At 33.7% G+C, this 23,370-nt stretch overlaps 1 protein-coding gene across 3 annotated transcripts in view; it reads left to right on the top strand.

The window, feature by feature from the left end:
• The window catches only part of LRP1B (LDL receptor related protein 1B), a 1,950,491-nt gene that overhangs the window by 1,399,712 nt on the left and 527,409 nt on the right, over positions 1 to 23,370 (top strand). For all 3 annotated transcript variants that reach the window (XM_031651763.1, XM_031651762.1, XM_031651761.1), the window contains 2 exons: positions 3,691 to 3,816; positions 5,348 to 5,479. In XM_031651763.1, coding sequence (XP_031507623.1) covers positions 3,691 to 3,816; positions 5,348 to 5,479 — 258 coding nt within the window. The remainder of the gene's footprint in view (positions 1 to 3,690; positions 3,817 to 5,347; positions 5,480 to 23,370) is intronic.

Raw genomic sequence — 23,370 nt, 5'->3', positions numbered from 1 at the left:
TATGATTCTCAGCGTACTTTACCCTTGTTAACAAGATTTTCCTCATCTTTTAAAGATTTGATTCTGTAGGTATAATTGGGTGTTCTATGCTCTATGAAAGTATTGCCAAATGAACAAGGACCTCTAGCACTTAGAAATCAATGGTATAATATGAATAAAGTTAAAATTTAAGCAGTGAAAATACCATTTTTACTAGAATATGCTGATAAAGGCATCTGTATTAAAGACAATCCCATTAACAGAATTACTGCGGGTAGCGTAAAAGCTTCATTAGTATGAAATATGACCAAGTTAGGACTCTTTAAGGCGTTAACATTACTACCTATTTGGATTTCAAAGTACAATTAGTGACTTAATATATCATTTTTGACAAAGATCACTGGAGAATTGAGACTTCTTGTTAGTCAAGTGTACTTTTTAGCTCCACTAGAGATTTGGGGCATGAGGTTTCAACATCCATATCATTATAAATTATTAAGCCAAGCTGGTATTTATAATTTGATAGATAACAAAAATTTAAAAATAAAACATAAATTTGTTACATAAATTATTACTTTTTAATTTTACTATATTTTTCTACTTTAAATTTAACAGAAAAAGACCCTTATTGTAAATAATAATTCATTTCATTATTTTTTACTTTTTCTCTGCTTCACTATTAATTTCTTCTTAGAGACTAAACAAAGGATACAGGAAATGTATATGGTTAGTGTTTAACATTAATTGTTGAAATATATTAATTTTATTGTTTATCAAAAATATAGTTATCTCTCTATATATCTGAATATTTATCTGAACTATTAAATATAATACTTACATATGGCTATTTTTGCAATTATATTAAAATATACAGCCCCAGACCCAGAAAGTCCTTTTTTTCCACATATTTTTGCTATTATCAAGGCTATATAGCCCCTCACATTCTTTTATTTATTTGTCTATTTTTTGGAATGGAGTCTCACTCTGTCACCCAGGCTGGTGTGCAGTGGCACCATGTTGGCTCACTGTAACTTTCATCTCCTGGGTTCAAGCAATTCTCCTGCCTCAGCCCCCTGAGTAGCTGGGATTACAGGTGCCCACTACCATGCCCGGCTAATTGTTTTTGGATTATTTTAGCAGAGATGGGGTTTCACCATGTTGGCCAGGCTGGTCTGGAACTCTTGACCCCAGGTGATCTGCCTGCCTCGGCCTCTCAAAATGTTGGGATTACAGGCTTGAGCCACTGTGCCAGGCCACATTCTCTTATTTTTAGAAGTTCATTGTCTTTCCTAACTTATTTTTCTTTACTTGTATTTTTTTTTTTTTTTAGACAGAATCTTATTCTGTCACCCAGGCTGTAGTGCAGTGGTATAATCTCTGCAACCTCTGCCTCCAGGGTTCCGCTATTCTCATGCCTCAGCCTCCCGAGTAGCTGATATTACAGGCGTAGTCACCATGCCCGGCCAAGTTTTGCTTTTTTAGTAGAGATGGGGTTTCGAGGCAAGCTTGTCTCAGAACTCTTGGCCTCAAGTGATCTGCCCACCTTGACCTCCCAAAGTGCTGAGATGACAGGCATGAATCACCATGCCTAGCTTCTTCAATTCCCTTATTTTTCTTTCTCTCCAAATGTTGTCCTTCATGCTTTATAGTTAAGTATCATCTGCCGATTTCTTCCCAGCCTTTCAGTCTTGGTAGTTGAAACACATCTGCATCTAAATACATCTCTCTAAAAGATTGACATTACATGAATATACCCATGCTTTCTACAAAATGAAATATGGAGATTGTCAATATAGAATTATTATAAATCTAGGCTGGGGGCAGTGACCCATGCCTGTAAAACCAGCACTTTGGGAGGCCCAGGTGGACAGATCACTGGAGGTCAGGAGTTCAAGACCAGCCTGGCCAACATGGTGAAACTCTATCTCCCCTAAAAACACAAAAATTAGCCAGGCGTATTGGCTGGTGTCTATAATCCCAGCTACTCGGGAGGCTGAGGCAGGAGAATTGCTTGAACCCAGGGAGCAGAGGTTGCGATGAGCCAAGATTGCACTGCTGCACTTCAGCCTGGGCAACAGAGTGAGACTGTCTCAAAAAAAAAAAAAACAAAAAAAAAAAAAAAAAAAAAAAAAAAAAAACTATAAATATAATTGTTTTGTTATTTGATAAATTAGAGAAATGAAATTTCATCTTAATGTTATACGTCAGTTTGGAAAAAATGTGGAGTGAATCAGTTATTTTTTATTAGTTTATATAGGATAAATGTAATCATTTCAAAAGTTCAGGGCCATTATGTGACCCTACATAAAATGGAGTTCATCAATGGCCAAACTGGCAGATACAGGACATGAGCAGCGAATGTGGTAGATCTCCTGATGAGAAATCTCCCAAGTTGAGAGTATTTCTTTTTTTTTTTTTTTTTTTTGAGACGGAGTCTTGCTCTGTCGCCCAGGCTGGAGTGCAGTGGCGCAATCTCGGCTCACTGCAAGCTCCGCCTCCCGGGTTCACGCCATTCTCCTGCCTCAGCCTCCCGAGTAGCTGGGACTACAGGCGCCCGCCACTGCGCCCGGCTCATTTTTTCTATTTTTAGTAGAGACGGGGTTTCACCATGGTCTTGATCTCCTGACCTTGTGATCCGCCCGCCTCGGCCTCCCAAAGTGCTGGGATTACAGGCGTGAGCCACCGCGCCCGGCGAGAGTATTTCACACTTCAAAAATGACAGCCCTCATGACAGGTTCGATTGAACAATTAAATCCCATCAGACTATATTGAATTCAGAAGAAGAGAAATAATGAGCTGCATTGGTATTTTGAAATTTCCACAGAGAACTATTGATATAGAGCTTTCATCATGCTTTGTAATTCTCACTGGATTTATTGCACTTCATATCAGTGCTTTAACATCCAGTAAATGGCATTGCATGCTCTAGAATAATAAAAAAGCTGTAAAAATGGAATATTTAATGAACTTTCTTGGTAAGATTGTAAATTACTTAACTTCACACTACCAGCATTAATTAGCACATTGGCCTAGTAAATTCAGTGGATCATCTTCAGTAGGGATTCTAGAATGCCTACCTGTGATTACCTGGCTAATATTTGTCATTGGTACTATACAGAAATAAGAGGAATTAACATGCCAATTAATTAGATGACTCTTATGGCTGTGTTTTTCATACATTTTGGGAGAACTATGTTTCTATGAATGGGAAAATTTATTTCCTTGCTTTTAAAAATTAATTGAATACATATAAACATACATACCCCCTTTCTCTTAGATGCATAATCTTTGAGTGGTTAGTAATAATTTAACAACTATTTATGTGACACATTCGGATGAAATATTCTTGCAAAGGAAGTAATTGTAGAGTTGAAGTGAAATTTAAAAATCAAAAGAGAAAAAGATTCTGGTTTGTCTGATCTTAAAATATTACAAAGGTGTGTGAAAATATTTATGACAAATCAATTTCTTTTTGCTTTTCTGTAACTATTAATCTTCTGATGTATCTCTGTTGACTTTTTTGAAAGGGCAAATTCAACAATAATTTGCTACTTTAAATTATTCAAGAAAATAAAATGTAATCCTAACCAATATGAAACAACTGCATTTCAAAATCAGTATCATACATATTTGTTAAATTATCAATATTAAATAAAACTTTATTTTTTAAAATTTCATTAAAGGAATGTGTTTTGTTTTCATTCTATGCAGGCAGCAATTCTTGCCAACTAAACAATGGTGGATGCTCTCAACTTTGTTTACCCACATCTGAAACTACAAGGACGTGTATGTGTACAGTGGGATATTATCTCCAAAAGAACCGCATGTCATGTCAAGGTATAAGTTCATGGAAAACCTTACCCCTGGTTCATTTACTTCATTAGTCGTTACATACCATGCAGACTTTAGGCACCAAAGTCAGTTAAACATTAGAAAAAAAATTAACCAGGTATTAGGAAATGGTATACTGTTTAGTCTCATATGTGTAAGATTTTAATATTTGAAATATTTAAAATATTGTTCTGCCTTATAAGACATTCTAATTTTTTAGTTATTTTTAACAACTGCAGTTTATTATCAAATCTTTAACCAAATCTAGTAGAAGCTACCTTCAACCTGAATAAGCAAAAGTTATAGTGAAAGGCAGTGCTTGAGGCTGGAATTAATGTAGAATTTGAACTAAATAATGTTTACTTTAGACTATATTAGAGAAAGCGCTAGAAAGAACGTGAGGTCTCAGGTTTGCATAACTGAGGGAGAAAAGCACTGTAAGAGAATTGGTACCTAAAAAATATTGTTTTGCAGTCTCTACTTCTATTAGTCCCAAAGAACTTTGTTTCTAGGATGATCTTTTGTATCTAATGATCATAGCTTAATTTTGTCTTTAAAAATGTTCCAATCTTATTTGAGAAATATATATGTATATTAATATTATCATTTATTTTATTTTAAATCCAATATTTGTATGATACGTATTACATACATGGCTCTGTTCTAACTACCTTAAACATATTAATTCACTTAATCTTCATAACCTCATGAGGTAGGTCTCTTATTTAGAAATGAGGAAACCGAGGCACAGAGAAATTAAGCAACTTAATCAGGTTACATGGATAGGAAAGAGCAGAAACAGATTTAATTCTAGGCATTCTAGTTTTAATAAGAAAAAATATATAAATATTTTCTAATATATTGGCAAAATGCATAAGCTTTAGCAGGTGTACTTCTGGTAGTTAGCTTAATATTTATGTGCCTGTTTTAGGACAGGCTTTTGATGCTACAGAAGTGAGATATTAATAGCTAATTAAGCTGCTGATGTATTCTTAGTATGACAAAGATTTATGAAGACTATCTTCATAAATTTCTTAATTCAAGAAATCTAAATGTCTATTAAAATATCAGTGATATAGTAATCTTAAATCAGGTTTATTATCATCTATAAGTAAAGAGATGTTTGGATTTTAAGGAAAAGGTAATAAATTTTGGTTGAGGGATGAGGTAGGCTTCCGCGAATAATCTAACTCAGTGCTTATGAAAGTGTGGGGCCCGTACCAGCATCGTCAGCACCAACTGGAAGATTTTTAGAAATTTAAATGATCAGGCTTCTGGGAGGGGGATGGTGCCCACTAATTCATTTTAATAAATTCCTATTTTAATAAATCTTATGCATAAGCAAATTTGAGAACTACAAATCTACCTACCTTTCATTAGTCAGGAAGTGTAGTGGACAATAATTTTTAAAAAGGCTAGGAAATACATTTATTAACATAAATTAAGAATTTTTAAAATAATACAAATGAAATTATTTTTATTTTAAATATTCATCCTGGGCTTCCCTTCCCCCACTTATCTCTTGCCCTGCATTTAGGTATAGAATCATTTCTTATGTACTCTGTTCATGAAGGAATCAGGGGAATACCTCTTGAACCAAGTGACAAAATGGATGCTTTGATGCCTATATCAGGAACTTCATTTGCCGTGGGAATAGATTTCCATGCAGGTAAATAGCTTTTTAGTCATAATTTATGCATAATGTATTCACTTGATTTATTAAACATGATGAGAATACAACATTTTCCTCTGTACTTTAACAGTCAAGGTGAGAAATAAGAAAGCAGCAAATAGATAAATTTTAAAGCCAATCATAAATTGTTCTAAATATGTAATGTCTGAAAAACAATCAAGTAAAATTGTCCGAAAAGTATAGCATTTGAATTGTAATTGCATTAACATATCATGATTGGCACTTGGTTGCTTACTTTTATTTCTCTCTTTTTTTTATTTTGATACTTTACTTTTATCTAGTTATAAATATAAAGACATATAAAGCATGTTGACCTATTATATACTAAAATATAATCTTATTTAAAATATAATCAGGATGTGATTTTCTATTGTAATACAAGCAGTGGCAAATGAAATCCAAATAATAGAAACAATTATACATGCTAAACCATTGAAAATTATTGTTGAATATAGTATGTATCATTTGGAGTCAGATTTTACTTTACCTTCTTATATTTTAGCAAACAGTGAAAGGAAGCAACAGGAAGCAAAGTGGACACTAACATTTTGCTGCGGCTAATATGAACAAATGATTGGGAATTAATGGTAGACACTGTTGAATTTGCTGAAGTAAACAAGTTTTTTGGTGCTAATTGCTAAATTCTGCCATAGCATAAATATTTGGTATTCACATTAAAATTCAGATTTACTACCTTCCACTTGAGGACTTAAACTTATAAAAAGAAATGGTAAATCGTATGTTTCCTGAATTCACGTTTCAGTGTTGAACATGTAAATGCATGTCCACAGTGTTTTTATCTGTGTAAAGACTTAATTTTATCTAATGTTAAAACACAAATAGCTATTTGATTTATAATCTTAAAAAAAAAAAAAAAAAAAAAAGAATCTTTGTAATCTTGCCCCAGCATGTGGGCTTCTGGTAGTTGCTTATTTTCCCTCAGCTCTAACACATTTTGTTTAATCATGTATTAATAAAATTCTTAACTACAAGTTAGTGAATTACTGGGGATCTTCACAAATGGTTCAGAAAGGACTTTTCTTAAGCAGATTGTTTTGCACCAACTGTTTGGAATTGAATAGAGGCAAATTTTTAAAACCACCTTTATCAAAAGGAAATACAAAGAAGTATAACATATTTTATTAAGCAACATGTTAATTTTGCTAAAATTTCAGTGAGATTTTTGATCAGACTTTAATCAAATCTCATTATTGGTGGAAGGCTAATTACCTCTACAATGAATAATCTACCTTGTCTGTTAGGTACATGCATTTTATTCATTAGAATTTTATTGTATAGGATTTGTTAAGTGCAAAACTAAGAAAACTTGAACTTGTAAAAGATCTTATGCATACAGTACATTCATATATTTTTACTAGGTGCATAATCCTTTGTTTCAGCTGGAGCATATATTCAATTATTTTGAATACTCCATAATGAGTTTTGTACATATTTCATAAATTTCCATGAGGAAAAAATATTAATATAAGCAATTTGATCTAAATGTCCTGATAAGATCCTTAGTAAATCTTTCGCTTTTTAAGGGTAAATGGATCATTTGAATGAGTTAAATTCACTCTCCAAGGTTTATATTGGCCCTGAAATGGTTACGTTTAATATCATGTACCATGATGGAGGATATTTTTATTTGCAGAGAATAGGACTTTCTGTTTCAATATGCCCAATAATTGTTAATATCATAAACTTATTTCATGTCAAAGTGACTTTTCCTAAGGAGAAGTTACCTGTTTTAGTTAAAACTTTGTTCTTTACATTTTGCCTACCATATTTTTATTTCCTGGGGAAAAATTATTTTCAGAAAAGCTATTTCTTCTTCTAAATGTAAAGGGATGCAAGCATATGGAATAGTCATGTAGGTAGAATGTTCAAGAATCTATTAAAATCCCTACTGTTACTCAGAATACAGCAGTGAAAAACTTTCTTTAAAACCAAAGAAGGTTAGAGATCTACAGGCCAGGGAAGCATAGTTGGAAGAAACCAGAGTTTAGCCACAGACAACCTGGGGTTCTAATGCCAGCTCAACCACTACTAGCTTTGTGATCTTGGGTAAGTTACCTAATTTTTCTGAGGCTCTGTTTCCTTACTTTTTTGGGGTGTGGGCATGTTTAGATCAAAGTAAGCAAATGTTTAACAAAGTACCTGATATACGTTGGTGCTCAGAGAATGTTAACAAAAATATCAAATAAGTGGGAAGTAAAATATTGTAGAAATTATCATATTTTATTATCATATTTTATATATTTTTACATATATATAAAATATATTATTTTGTATTTTATATTTATATAATTTTATATATATATATATATATATATATATATTTTTTTTTTACAAAGATGCCCTGGAAGCTACATTTAAATTTCTAATTAGCTAGGATTTTGTTTGACTGTTCTCTCAACTAATATTATATATTCTATACAGTTATTTGAATAGAAAAATGGGTGTTTCTTCACTACTCTGGGGTGATAAACATAGGTTAAAAAAAATCTCCCTGTTGAGAATAAACGTCATCATCATCATCATCATCAGTCTGCAGAGCTGATGCTTAAAGATTAGATATCAGCAACTATTTACAATATTAAATGTCAATCTAAGAGGCTGGCATCCAGTGCTTAGACTGAACTAACTGAAACACTAATGAAGGTCATGATGGTGGTGGTGCTCTCTGGAGCTTTCTAATGCCTTTTTGCATGACTTTTGTTACTTCCATCTACTTTACAGTCTGATCCTTTATTAATTGTGTTTTATGAAAATATATTAGGATCAGAATAAGTGTCAGCAGCTTGATTTATAATATCTTTATAGTGATGATATACAAGCTCTGTGACTTCGTGGAGGGAAGTTACAGAGAGAGAGAAAGGAAAACCTGGATTATTACTCAGAGAAAGAGAGAGAAAACAAACATTTTTTTTGTTGTGCCAATCTCTACTTATTAATCTTTTTTTTTTAACATATTTCACCTGACTATAGGTTCTTTCTTGATTCATTTCTTTTGCAGATATTTTATTTCCTCTTCTTCCATTAACATTTACCCCAGGGACATAATCTCTACATTAGGATCAAAATGGAAAGGCACAGTTGCCTCTTATTCTAAACAAACAGCCCCAATCATACAAAGGAGATGCAGTGGAAGAGAATTATTTGCAAAGTACAAGTATCGTAATTTAATAATACTATTTCATTACCATGATCTTACACAATGAATGTATTGTCAAAACCTGTGCATTTCATAAGAATTAACAGATCTGAATCTTTCTGGGTTTGGTCGTAATAAATTAAAGCTTTCTGCAATGAACAAATTGTTTCTTCTACCAGATGAAGCAATTCTGGATACTCTCCACAGAAATAAATAAGACACTGTGGCTAGATTTAAAATGTTCAAAGCATTTTTATCTCTTCACTGGAAAAGTCCCATTCCAGTGGGAAAAAAAAAAAAAAAATGAGCTTTGAAAATCCTTGCCTGCTGAGTGATATTCCTCCTGATAAATGAATACTGCATTTGATGCTTTAACAGATATATTTTAGTTTGGAGAAAAGCCTTCAAAACAAAGCCCATTGCTCTACTTAGTTAAGTGATCTTCAGTAAGTAATGCTTTATTCAATTCAGTCCTCCCTCCCCTTGGACTACTTATGACTTTTCCTTAATAATGAAACGAGAGGACGCTGCTTGAAGAGGACATTCTACTCAGAGAATAATTATTCATCTGGAAAACTTCACACTTACATTCTTTTTTAATCTTTTATCTCTTTTATTCAAATTTAGGTCATCCAACTCAATGATGCAACAACTGTTGGTTACTATAATATCTACCAGGTTTAGAATTTCACATCTAAGTTGCTAGGGAAGATAAAGATAAACAAGGGCCCAGCTGTAACAGCTCATACCTGTAACCCTAGCACTTTGGGAGACAGAGGTGGGAAGATCACTTGAGTCCAAGAGTTTGAGACTAGCCTGGGCAATATAGTGAGACCCTGTCTCTATTTAAAGAAAAAAATAAACACAGAATAAGGGTCATTATTTGGATGTCACTGTTTGGCACTCACTATAGGAAATATTTTAATATTTTTTTACACCATCACATAGTGATCTGGCTGAGACAATACAAACACTGAAGGAACATATCAGTATAGATTTATCTGAATCCACAGAATGTATAACACCAAGAGTGAACCCTAATGTTAGCGATAGATGATAATATAAACTATGGATGTGTTGGCTTAAATTCACCTCTGGCAAATGTATCACTCTGGTGTGAGATGTTGATAGTGGGCAAGGCTGTTTGGGTATGGGGGAAGGAATATGTGGAAACTCTACTTTCTAATCAATTTTGCTGTGAACCTAGAACTCTAAAGATTAAAACCTATTTAAAAAACACTAAAGGAGTATATGTGGCAAAATATCATTGCCACATTTATATAGTGAATGTCATCTATTTACATGAAAGAATCCCTCCTTAATAGTCCCACAACATTCACATTTATCTTTGAAACGTAGAACTAGAAGGAGTATTTGACACCATTTGTAGCACTCCCTCATGACACAGGTAAGGAAACTGGAACCCAAAGAGATCAAGGGGCCATATACTAATGGAGTATACTACTCCCAGTTCTTTCCACTGTGCCATCTTGCATTGGTAACCACTGAAGCAAAAGTTTATTTCGACCATTGTTGGCATTACTTGATGATGCTACATTGCACTTCTGCAAATTTGTGCTAGTAGAAGATCGTGTATTATTTTGATTTATATACTGAATCATGTGATTTTTTAAACCCATTTAATAATTGAAGCTAGTGACACTCAAATGAGTCTCTCTCTTTTTTTTATTTTCTATGCCTGGAAGCTTATAAAAAGAAACTATTTACAAAAGTTTTCTAGTAACCACTTTGTCACCAACCAAGGCCACAGAAGAATTATAGAAAGAATTCTTTTTATGTCAGTAGCAGCAATAGTTTAAGAAATATAATATTGTTGCTTTGGGACATTTTTGCAGTTTTATGAAAACCATTTTCTTGGCTACAAAGTGAATTTTTAGGGCTGTTTCAATTTCTTCTTGTGACAGTGAAACTAAAACTACTTTTTGTCATTTCAAACTTTCTTCAATAATATATTTTTTAATCATGTAAGCAGTTTGTATAGATTTGTAGGTAGTTAATTCAGTAAATCTTTCAAGATGTAATATCACAAGAAAATAAAAACTTATCAATACTACCTGAAATGTAAATATCATAAACATGCATAACATAAGGCATTTTATGTTAAGTAAATTACTGGAAATATCTCACAGATCCTTTTTGGGTAATTTCTAAACTCAAAACATAAAAACAAACCTCTATTAGGCATCTCAATTTATCAGTATGTTACCTGAAATTAAAAGCCCGAGAAGATGCACAGTGATCACCTACTAAGATTAAAACTGTGGTCAACTTATTTGAGATCTATATTATTTTCCATATTATTGAGAGAATCTCTTAGGCAAGTCTCATGCAACTTCAGGCACTCAGCACTCCTCAAGAAAGGGAAAGATCTTGACACCAACTTTAGATTAATCCGCATGAAGCACATCAAATCTGCATTAGGAAACCTTTCTTTTTCCCTACCTGAGTTACTTTGTGCTGCCGTATTTCTTTTTAGCTACTGAGACTTCTCTACAGTGGTACATTCAGAATTGAATGTACCACTCTTTCTCCCCACTCTTCTTTATCAAAATGGAGCTGCTTCTCAAGCTATTTTCTAAAGGCCTGGTTACTTCAATTCATAGTAAATTATTAGTAGCTGCTTAGAGATTGACAAGTTTTTAAATTATATATGTTTGAGCAGATCACAGTGTCTTAACCCACGGGCAACATCCAGATAAAACACCCCTAAAGATATGTGAAAAAAGTATTTTTATAGATAGGTCAAGCTATTTTATAATTTTCAAATTACTCCATGCTCTGATCTTTAGAGGATAGATTGGTACTTGTTTATTTCCAGAAACCCAGCCCTAGATATGCTGACAGATTAAGTGATAATGAGGAGATCTCTTTTAGCTTAGGTACGTTGGTACCTTTGCTATGTTTAACTGTAAACTTAAACTTGAAAAAGTGCTTTTCTTCCCATTTTAAGAAAACTGAATATATATTAATCCATTTGTCTTTTTGATAGCATTTATTTTTTAAAAAGCTGTGATTCAGCTTCTGAATTTTTGGGCCATTAATTTTTAATCAAGTAGACAATATTCTAGTTAAAGAAAAAGGAAAATTATTTAATTTGTTTATGGACTGGTCATAAACAATGGATCTTTAATTTCATTTTATCATTTGGCCTTATTTTTATCTAAGGGCAACAAGGAGTAAGTGGATCATTTTGAAACTTTAAGGTGAAAAAAATAACTAATTGGTTCTGTGAATTCCTTGGTATTTTTAGAATAAGACCTTGGCAGAAATTGAAAAAGCCTAGTAATGGAATTAAACACCTATAAGAGGATTAGAAAACTGAGGGATTGGAAGAGGAAGAAATTAAAATAACAAGAAACCCTTAATATTTGTTGCACACTTACTACATCACAGGAGTAAGGTTAGGAAACTTTGTGCATTTATGTCATTTAATTGATCAAAATAATCTTTTGAGGAAAGTGGTATTTTTATTTTAATATTAAACTGGGTTTCAGGATGAGATATGGGTATAGGAAAGACTTGGTTGCTTTGAGATGTTCTAATTAAATTCTGCATTCAGGATTCTTTTGGGTTTTTGCCCCTGAGATTGACCTCAAACACGAATTGCATAAGCAATGTGAAATAATCCACATCTGATCCCTAATAGTTTCATAATGAGAATCTTAATCTTATTGTAATTATGATTGGGAAAGATAATTGATGGGCCATATTAGGGCTCAGAGTTTGAGAGAATCTTGATAATATGGTCAGTGTAGGATTGCCCCTGCTAGATTGAGGGGCAGAAGACTCGTGGCACAGCTTCATCTGAGACTCAGATAGTTAAGGAGGGCACCATCACCATCATCATTATCACTATTATGATTGTCATAGAATGGAGGAGGAGAAGAGAGAGAAAATCATTTATTCTCCTATGTTTACTTTAGTTACCTATTACTGTGTAACAAATTACTAACACTTGGTAAGACAAAACAATGCTTATACTCTCATAGTTTCTATTGGTCAGCTTGCTGTGTCATCTGCTTCAAAGTTTCTTATGAGACTGCAATCACAGTGTTGCACAGAGATGTGGCATCATCAAGGCTCAGTTAGGGAGGATTCACTTCCAAGCTGGCTCATGGGACTGTTGGCAAGATTCTGTTTCTTGCAGGTTGTTGAATAGAAGACCACAGTTCTCTACAGAATATTTTCTCAGTTCTTTGGCATGTGGGCCTTTTTACAGGGCAGTTCACAGCATGACCACGAGCTTCTCGTAGAGCTAGTGAATAAGAGAGTGGGAGGAGGCACTCACAAAATGGAAGTAAGACTTCTTGTCTCCCAATCTCAGAAATGGCATCCCATCACTTTTGGTATATTCTATTTATTAGAAGCTACTAAGTAGATCCATACTCCACTCAGAGAAAGGGACTCGGCAAGGAGTGACTACCGAGTGGTAGGGGTAAGAGGGGTCCACATTAGGGACTGCCTATCACAATATTATAGACCTTTTATGTATCTTATTCCCACACATTATTTTCTGAAGGGTGAACTCTGATGGCAGGTTTGAAATATCAGTGATGTTCCTGTACGGACAGCTTCTGTGTTCTGGCTGAAACCATGTGAGAATGAATTATTAATGTGAAACATTATGGTCCTTGTCTTGATCCTCATTTTGCCTCCAGTTAATAGTAGACTGTAGATGACTGGAGAAGTCCTTTGGGTAGAAATTAAAGACAAAGCTTAAATAAACTGCCAAATGTTTCACAAATGGAATAGAACAAAGCTGGGATTTAAATTCACACATATATATTTTTTCATCATTTGCTTTCTCCACACTGCCATTCATAAGTTGAGTAAGGGAAGATTCCACAAATATCCAAGAAAGGATGGAGTTTGTGTGTGTGGTGTGTCTGTGTGTGTATTTTGTTTTGTTTTGTTTTGTTTTGTTTTTTGAGACAGAGTCTCGCTCTGTCGCCCAGGCTGGAGTACAATGGTGCTATCTTAGCTCACTGCAACCTCTGCCTCCCAGGTTCAAGAGGCATTTCTCCTGCCGCTGCCTCCCAAGTAGCTGGGATTACAGGTGCCCCCAACCATGCCCAGTTAATTTTTTGTATTTTTAATAGAGACAGCGTTTTGCCATGTTTACAAGGCTGATCTTGAACTCCCAAACTCAGGTGATCCACCACCTTGGCCTCCCAAAATGCTGGAATTACAGGTGTGAGCCACCGCGCCTGGCCAGAATGGGTGTTTCACAGCAACAACAACAAATTTAAAATATGCAATATAAGGCCACAGGCCAGAAATATCTAACCATTCCACGTGTGGGATTCAGAAGGCCAAATTAGGGAGCAAGGTAGTCCTAGTACTGAGAATTTGACTTAGTTGATCTATGATTGTTTATCAAATGTGGAAAACTGTGGACCCCAAAGTTCACTTTGTAATATCTGGAAACATTGTTGTCATATTGGTATCTATTGAATAAAAGCCAGGGATGCTGCTAAACAATGCCCTGTGCATGTTTAGTGTCCTGTTCCTTTCCCAAAACACAGTATTATCCATCTTGAAATACAAATAGTGCTAAGGTCAAGAAACCTATACCAGGGCAAAACTAAGATTATTTTAGGTGATTTTGATGTGTTCTACTGCTTTAGATCCACTGTCCTCCTTGGCAGTAGCAAATCCCACTGGTCTTTTCCTTTAGGCTGCTATTTGTTATCTTGAGCATCTTGTTCATTAGTACCTAGCTTTTCATGTCACGAGTTTGCCACATTTGCTTTTGGCTACCATTCCAGAAGAGTCCTTCAACAAAAGCCAGAAACTTCTTCCAACCATTCTTTGAAGTTTTTGTCTAGTGTCTGGAAAAGGCTTCATGATATGGTAACTTAAGCCAAATATTTTACTTAAGGACTCTTCAGCACTGTGGCTCTTTAATTAATAAAAGCTCTTTCAAGAATTTGCTTATAGCTGTCTAGGATTGCCTGGGAATTAAAATTGTGTATTTGTATTTGTATGAACACCTTTGTATGTGCATATACACCTTTGTGTATATCACCAATAGAATTACTATTGTAGTGACTTCATTCTTTGTCACCAAGGCATGCTGAGTGTTTACTGGTGTTAACTATGCTTAGACTGAGTTCTAGTATTGCCTCAAGTATTCCTCTCCAGAGTTCCTTGGCCAGAAAGGGAGCTCCAAAGTACCTGGGAACAATTGCCAGTTCTTTATGCTTGCAATGGCGCTCAAGAGCAATGATATAAATCAGTTTCTAGGATACTGGGCTGTCTCCCATCACATGCTATGGCTAACTCAATGTGTCAGTGAATTTATCAAAGCCTATGTTAAAGAAAATAAAACAAATAAACCTAGTTCCATTAGTCTTAAAGTTTGTTTCCTTTATTTATTACTCAATTTTACTGAAGATTCAATGAGAAGAGCTAGATAGAGATTAAGTAGGAAAAAAACTGAAGTGGAACCAGAAATATAACTTGATTATCAGTGTCTAGTATAAAATACTAGACTAGATTACTTAAAAATTATGAATCACTGGAGTTGGAGTATTTTAGAGTTATACAAAGCAACCTCTTCTCAGTAGTGATCTCTCTGGGTCTCTAACAGCTTTTTGACTGTTCAACTTCTAATATTAGTAGCATCAACAGTAAAAACCTATAGGCTATTAAAAAAAAAAGCAACAACAACTGTTTTCTCAGTCGAAAGTCATTAAAACCTATGTGAAAAGAATCAGAATTAGACTTGAATAGTTTGAGCAAAAAATATAGATTGTATTGTATAAATCTGCTCTGTTCTTCAGGGGAAAAAAAACAAATAAACATTCACAGGAGGGATTATATTTTGCTGCTTTCCTTACAAATTAAATATGAGATAATGATAAAACTAATGATCCGATCTAGTAATTCAAAGCTCTAAACATATGTAAAAAGTTATCTAAATCCTGAATAAGAGAATTCATAGTTTTTATTTTTGTTTCGTATGACATATTATTCTCATTAATAGAGAATAAAAGAGCTAAGATTTATTAGCAATTCTTAATAACTTATTTAAAATATGACCATAGCCTTATAATTTTTTTTCTTTACTCTTCTCTCCTAATATTGTTTCAGTGGTAAAACAACTCATGTTTTGAGCTCACTGGCTCAGATTTTAATTTACTGATAGCAATAAAGGATACTAATGGGTCTATTTGCATACTCAATTATTTTTAATATTCATTTAATACCCTATTAACTAAAAAGAGTGATGATTTAAATTAAAAAATAGACATCTATTAGCTCAATCATCATTAAACATTATTAAAATGAGTTGGTAGAATAATATCAGTTTTGCAATCACTTATTGATGGCAAACTTCAATCCATGGTTAAATACTTTGTTTAAATTTTTAAAAATTTAAATGTACAGCAAATTTGTAAAATTAGAAAACGTGAAAGAAAGTTGAAATAAAAATCACCAATACTACAACAGCACAGACAGCAACTATTAATATTTTGGTATTTAATTTTCATGCTATTTTTAAAATACAAATAAATTTTATTATTGATGTGATTGTTTCTTGTTTCTTTTACTTACCATTCTAACATGAACACTCTCCTATGTTATGATTAACAATTTGTAAATACTATTTTAATAGGAATACATTATATTATGTGGATTAACATAAATTTTTTTTAACATTTCCAGTACTTTCGGATATTTGGATTGTTTCCAAGTTTTGGCTGTAAATTTTTATCATTTGTGATAATGTCTCAAAATAGAATTTTCTTTATTTTAACTAACATCTTTATTGGGATTTATTTTACATACGTACAAGTCAATGATTTTGAGTATATTTACAGAATCGTGCAGCCATCGTTAATATGTAATTGTAGAATTTTTTGTCAAGAAAACAACACCTATTAATAGTATCACTCATATTTTTTCAAACTCCCCAGCCTCAAGGCAACCACTTTATCTTTTTTAAATTTTTATTTACTTTTTGAGACAGTATCTCGCCGTGTCCCCCAGGCTGTAGTGCAGTGGCATGATCTCAACTCACTGCAACCTCCACCTCCCAGGGTCAGGCGATTGTCATGCTTCAGCCACCTGAGTAGCTGGGACCACAAGCGCGTGCCACCACGCCCGGCTAATTTTTGTATATTTAGCAGAGACGGGGTTTCGCCATGTTGGCCAGGCTGGTCTCTAACTCCTGGCCTCAAATGATCCGCCAGCCTTGGCCTCTCAAAGTGCTGGGATTACAGGTGTGAGCCACTATGTCCAGCCTGCTTTCTATCTCTACAGACTAACCTACTCTGGACATTTTGTATAAATGGAATCATATAATATGTTGTCCTTTATGACTGGGTTCTTTCACTTTGCATAATGTTCTATTTTGTAATATATATCAGTACTTCACTGCTTTTTTTTTTTTTTTTTTTTTGGCCAAATTTTTCCTTTTATCGCTATAAGACATTTATGCATTTATCATTTGATGGACATTTGAGTTATTTCCACTTTTTTGACTATTACAAATAAAGCTGCTAGGATCATTAATGTTTCTGTGTGGACATATGTTTTAATTTCTCTTGGGTATGTACCTAGGAGTGAACTTGATAGGTCATATGGTAACTGTTCAAACCTTGGAAGAACTGCCAGACTGTTTTCCAAACTGGCTGAAATATTGGCATTCACATCAGTAGAGTGTGAAGGTTCCATTTTCTCCAAATTCTCTCTAAGCCTTGTTATGATCTGTAGCCATTCTAATTAATATAAAATGGTATCTCATTGTGGTTTCTCTTTGCATTTTCCTGATGCCTAAAGATGTTGAGGATCTTTTTAATGTGCTTATTAGCCATTTGTACATGTATATGGAGAAAGGTCTATTTAAAGATTTTGATCATTTTATTACTAGGGTCTTTGGCTTTTTAATATTGAGTTGCTAGAATTTTGAATATATTCTAGATGAAACTCCTTTGTAAGATATGATTTGCAAAAGTTTTCTGCCATGCTGTAGTTTTTTTTTTTTTTTTCTCTTTTCAAAGGTGTCTTTTGAATCACAAAAGTTTTAAATTTTGATGAAGTATAATTTAGCTATTTGTTTGTTTCGTTGCTTGTGCTTTTTGTATCATATCTAAGAAACCATTGCCTAATCCAAAGATACTAAGATTTAATTCTATGTTTCTTTTTAAATGCAATGTTTTCACTATTAAATTTAGATTTATGATCCACTTTTAGTTAATTTTGTTATAAATATATGGATATCCATGTGGATTTGCATATGGATATTTACTTATCCCAGAATCATTCTTTCCACTATTAAATTGTCTTGGCAAGTTGTTGAAAATCATTTGATTGTAAATGTGAGGCTTTATCTAAATTCTATCTCATTGATCGATATGTATATTTTTATGAGTATCAATTGTCCTGATTACTATAGCTTTGCATTCAGTTTTAACATTGGAAATGTCAGTCTTTCAACTTTGTTCTCATTTTTCAAGATTGTTTTGGTTATTTTTGCGTCCTTGTATTGCCTTATGAGTTTCAGGATGAGCCTGCCAATTTTGGCAATAAACTGGCAGAGATTTTGAGGGAGATTGTGAGGAATCTGTAGAAAATAACTGGAGACTACTGTGATCTTAACAATATTAAATCTTCCAATATATCAATGTGATAGCTTTCTATTTATTTGAGTCTTTAAAAATTTCTCTTAAAAACGATTTTCAGTTTTCAGAGTATAAATTTTATATTTCTTTCATTAAATTTATTTCTAAATTTCATATTATTTGTAGTGAAGTTTTCTTAATTTTATTTTTGGAGTTCATTATAAATGTGTTGAAGTGCAATTGGTTTTTGTATATTGATCTTCTATCCTGCAGCATTGCTGAATTTATTAGTTAGAAAAGATTTTTAGTGAATCCTTTAGGATTTTCTGTATACAAGATAATAATTTGCAAATAGAGTAAGTTTACTTATTCATTTCCAACTTAGGTGCTTTTTACTCCTCCTCCTCCTTCTCTTTGTACTTCTTTTTTGCCTAATCGCCTTGGATAGGACCTTCAGTACTGTGTTAAACAGAAATGTTTCTTGTCCTATTCTTGTTCTAGTCTTGATCTTAAGGGGAAAATATCCAATCATTATCCACTAGCTGTATGATATTAGCTGTTTTTATTTTGTAGATATCATTTATCAGGTTAAGAAAGATGCCTCTATTCCTAATTTGTAGAACATTCTTATCACGAAGGGATGTTATATTTTATTAGATGCTTTTTTCGTGTCTACTGAGATGATCATATACCTTTTGTCATTTATTCTGTCGATATGGTATAATAAATTAATATATTTCCAAAATGTTAAAGTTAACTAATTTTGAGTACAAATGAAATAAATATCATCTGGTCATGGTGATAATTCTATGTAATCGTTTTCTGGATTGAGTTTGCTAGTATTTTGTTGAAGATTTTGTGTCTATATTGATAAAAGATATGGGCCAGTATTTTTTATTTCTTATGATATCATTGGATTTGGTATCAGGGTAACAAATATTCTGGCCTCAGTATGAATTAAGAAGTGATTTTTCATAATCTGGTTCTTGGAAGGGTTTTTGAAGAATTTCTTCTGCAAATATTTGCTAGAATTATCAAGTGAAGTCATCTAGTCCTTGGGATTTGAGGAATTAGATTTTGATTTACACTTCAGTTTCTTTAATTGTTATAGATCTGCTCATATTTTCCATTATATTTTAGTTAGTTTTGATAGTCTGTGTCTTTTGAAAAATTTGTTGATTTTATCTAAGTTATATAATTTTTGGCATATAGTTATTCATAGTATTCCCTTGTATTTCTTTTTTTATTTCTATATCTACTGTATCAGTAGTGGTGTCTCTCATATTTCCTTCTTAATTTTAGTAATTTGTTTTTTTCTCTTTTTGTCTTTGTCAGTCTTAGCTACAGATTTGTCAAATTTGTTGATCTTTTCAGTGAACCAACTTTTGATTTTGTTAATATTCTCTGTTGTTTTTCCTCACTGTATTTTTAAAATTTGCACTCTAATCTTTATCATTTCCTTGTTTCTGCTTGTTTGATTTTTTTTTTTTTCTAGTTCTTAAGAGAGAAGATTAGGTTATTGATTTGAGATCTTTCCTTTTGTTTAAGGTAGGCATTTGCAGCTATAAATTTTTCTCCAATAACTACTTGAACATCATTCCCTAAGTTTTGGTATATAAAGTCTTCATTTTCACTCATCTCAAAGTATTTTCTAATTTCTCTTGTGATTTCTTTTTTGACTCATTTGTCATTTAAGAATGTGTTGTAGAATTTCCCCCACATTTGTGAATCTCCACGATTTTTTGTTGTTGTTGATTTATACCTCAACTTAATTGTGGTCAGGGAACATACTTTGTATGATTTCAATGCTTATTGAGTTTGATCCCTTCATTTGGTAGCATATACACTATTTGCTGGCTGATAATGCCTTTTGACATTAATTACTCCACTCTGATACAATTAAATTCTGGCAGGGATAGTTTTTGAGACCACTGGTTGAAGTTTCTTCTCACTCCAGAAGAGCTCTTCTTTGCTGTCTTTTTCCACAGTTTTGTTGGACAAGTTAGTGAACCTACCGTTTAACTTGCTGTTCTCATAAAACTACAGCCGGCTCTTAATTGCTTAAAACAAAAACCTCCATTGTTTTAGATAGCAGACTTAGGCTTGAACTCTGCACACTCTGTTTCAAATAAAATCGGTAATTTTGTGGAGAGGTTTGAAGTTCTCCATTCTTATGGACTGCTTCTACCTGTGAGCGAAATCTCTGAGTTGGTACTCTAGCACTAGGCAGGATGTTAGCCTCTGGTTTGCCTCTCTTGGCATAGAACTTCTCTCCTGCCAGAAAGGTGGGGCAAGGGCAGTGGGGCCCTTGGATTCTTGGCCTTTCTTGGATGGGAAAGTCTTCCCCATGTGAGTTCAGGATGGGTAGAGGAAGAGAGCTCTTGAACTCTTTCTATATTCAACAGGAGTTTAGGCTCAGCAATCTAGAGTTGGAGGATACAAGAAAAGTTGGTGTCGTGTTTTCCAATGAGACTTTTTATTGGGAGCCAAAGGTAAAGTGGACCCCAATTTCTTGGCCACTCCTGTCCATAGTAAAACTTCCATTAAGCTGAACTGAGGTGGTGGAGGAAGCAGTAATACTATTTAGTGCAAGTGCCACAGATTCTTATTGTTCTAACCTAGATTTAGTAGATTTTCTTAAATAATTTACCTTCTTTTGGTTTATGCCCTTAGGTCAAATTTTAGAGATTTTTTCTTAATTAAATAATTCTTACCAGTTACGTAGGGGACTGAGTCTACATAGGGGGCTGAGTCTACGTAGGGGGCTACGCCAACATTCTGAAAGTGGACTCCTTGACATTTCCTATTATGCTATAAATCAGTGACATTGTCTAAACTCTCTGAAATAGTGTTTTCATATTATTTGTATAGGAAATGTGAGATCAAGTAACTAAATCTTAGTTTAAATAATATTTTTTAGGGAGATAAATCATATTGTTTTCACTGAAGTCAGACAGGAGTTTGAAGTAGAATTTACTACAAGCCTTTAAATGAATGCACAAACATTATGTAATTGTTATAGCTATAAAAATGAAATTATAGCAAATTTAACTGAATACCAATTATAAATATTTTGTTACACTTTTGAAATTTCTTTGATCTAAACTGGAAAATTGTGTCTATGACCACACTATTCCAAAATCATAGTTAAAAATGATTTGATGTATATGACATTTTTGAAAATGCAAAACTATGGAGACCGTAAAAGGATCAGTGGTTTGCCAGGGGTTTGGGGGAGGATGGTATTACTAGACGGAGCATAGAGGAGTTTTCGAGCAGTGAAACTACTCTGTTTGATATTATATTGGTGGATACATGTTATTATACATTTGTCAAAATACAAAGAATGTGCAACACCAAGAGTGAACCCTATTGTAAAGTGTGGACTTTAGGTGATAATGATGTGTCAAGGTAGATTTATCAGTTTTAACAAACATACAACTTGGGTGTGGGATTTTGATAGTTGGGGAGGCTGTGCATATGTGGAAGCAAGGGATATATGGGAAATCTTTTTACCTTCCTTTCAATTTGGTTGTGAATCTAAAATTGTTTGAAAAAATTAAGTATATTTAAAAATAATTTGATATATGCCTGGGCATGGTGGCTCACGCCTGTCATCCCAGCACTCTGGGAGGCCCAGGCAGGCAGATCACTTGAGGTCAGGAATTCGAGACCAGCCTGGCCAACATAGCAAAACCCTGTCTCTACTAAAAATGCAAAAATTAGCTGGGCTTGGTGTCACATGCCTGTAATCCCAGCTACTTAGGAGGCTGAGACAGGAGAATATCTTGAATCTGGGAAGTGAAGGTTGCAGTGAGCTGAGAACGTACCACTGTACTCCAACCTGTGTGACAGAGTGAGACTCTGACTATTAAACAAACAAACAAACAAAAAGGTATTTTAAGTTTTTAAGTTGTTATAATTACCTAGAATTAGATTTAGTAGAGTTCTATTTATTCAGTGATTAAGTGTTTTTTTATTTGTTTGTTTGTTTTTTCAAGAAATTATTCTGCCTCAGCCTTCTTAGTAGCTGGGATTGCGGGCACGTGCCACCATGCCCGGCTAATTTTTGTATTTTTAGTAGAAACGGGGTTTCACCATGTTGGTCAGGCTGGTTTCAAACTCCTGACCTTGTGATCCGCCTGCCTCGACTTCCCAGAGTGCTGGGATTACAGGCGTGAGCCACTGTGCCCAGCTTATTCAGTGGCTAAGTGTTCTTAACTGACAGAATCCTCTTCCATTCAGACTAAAAAAAAAACAAAAAATGTTGTCTATAATAAAGCTCTCCTCCTGTTACTATTGTACTATGTATATATATTCTACATGGGTATTCGTTTTTTTTTTCTCTTGTGTTTAGTAATAACTTTTCTGATCACCCCATGATAGTGGTAGCTTTAATTTAAAAAATATTTCAGAAAGGAAAAATGAGTCCTGGGGGTAACAATCAGGGCAGCTTGGTTTAAACATCTTTCTCCAACTAGAGAATCTCTTTTTAAAGGTTGATAAACTTGAAAAATCAAATTTCTATTTTATTGAGGGAGATTCTGTCTCATCAAAATGGTATTTACATATGTCTTAGGTGTATGTGGCAAATAATTCAGAGGAAACTTGAAACCATGGGACTATGTCATCAACTGTAATTAACATCTGTGGGGGAAAAATAAGGTATTAAAATATTATTTTTCTTTACATCAACTCAGGTATCAAAGGATGAAATGAAAATTCTGTATGAAATTTAAAGATAACATTTTACTTCAAAATATCCCAGAAGTCATGGTAGAAAATTGGAGGACCATTGTGTGCTGTTATGATCATCAAAAGGATTTTGAAGATTATTTTCTTCAACTTTAAAAATCCTAGGTTCATCTATGTTGCTATAGTTCACTTCCATTTATATGTATTTTGTGGAGATTCTACTTACATGTAATGCATGCCTAAAAAGTTATAACTGTGGCCCGGCGTGGTGGCTCATGCCGGTAATCCCCTCACTTTGGGAGGCCAAGGCGGGCAGATCACCTGAAGTCAGGAGTTCGAAACCAGCCTAGCCAACATGGTGAAACCCCGTCTCTACTAAAAATACAAAAATTAGCCAGACAGGGTGGCAGATGCCTGTAATCCCA

This window comes from Papio anubis, chromosome 10 (genome assembly GCF_008728515.1).
Source record: "Papio anubis isolate 15944 chromosome 10, Panubis1.0, whole genome shotgun sequence".
Taxonomy (NCBI): Eukaryota; Metazoa; Chordata; class Mammalia; order Primates; family Cercopithecidae; genus Papio; species Papio anubis.
Note: the sequence above shows the minus strand (reverse complement) of the source record. Positions and strands in the feature narration are given on the sequence as shown.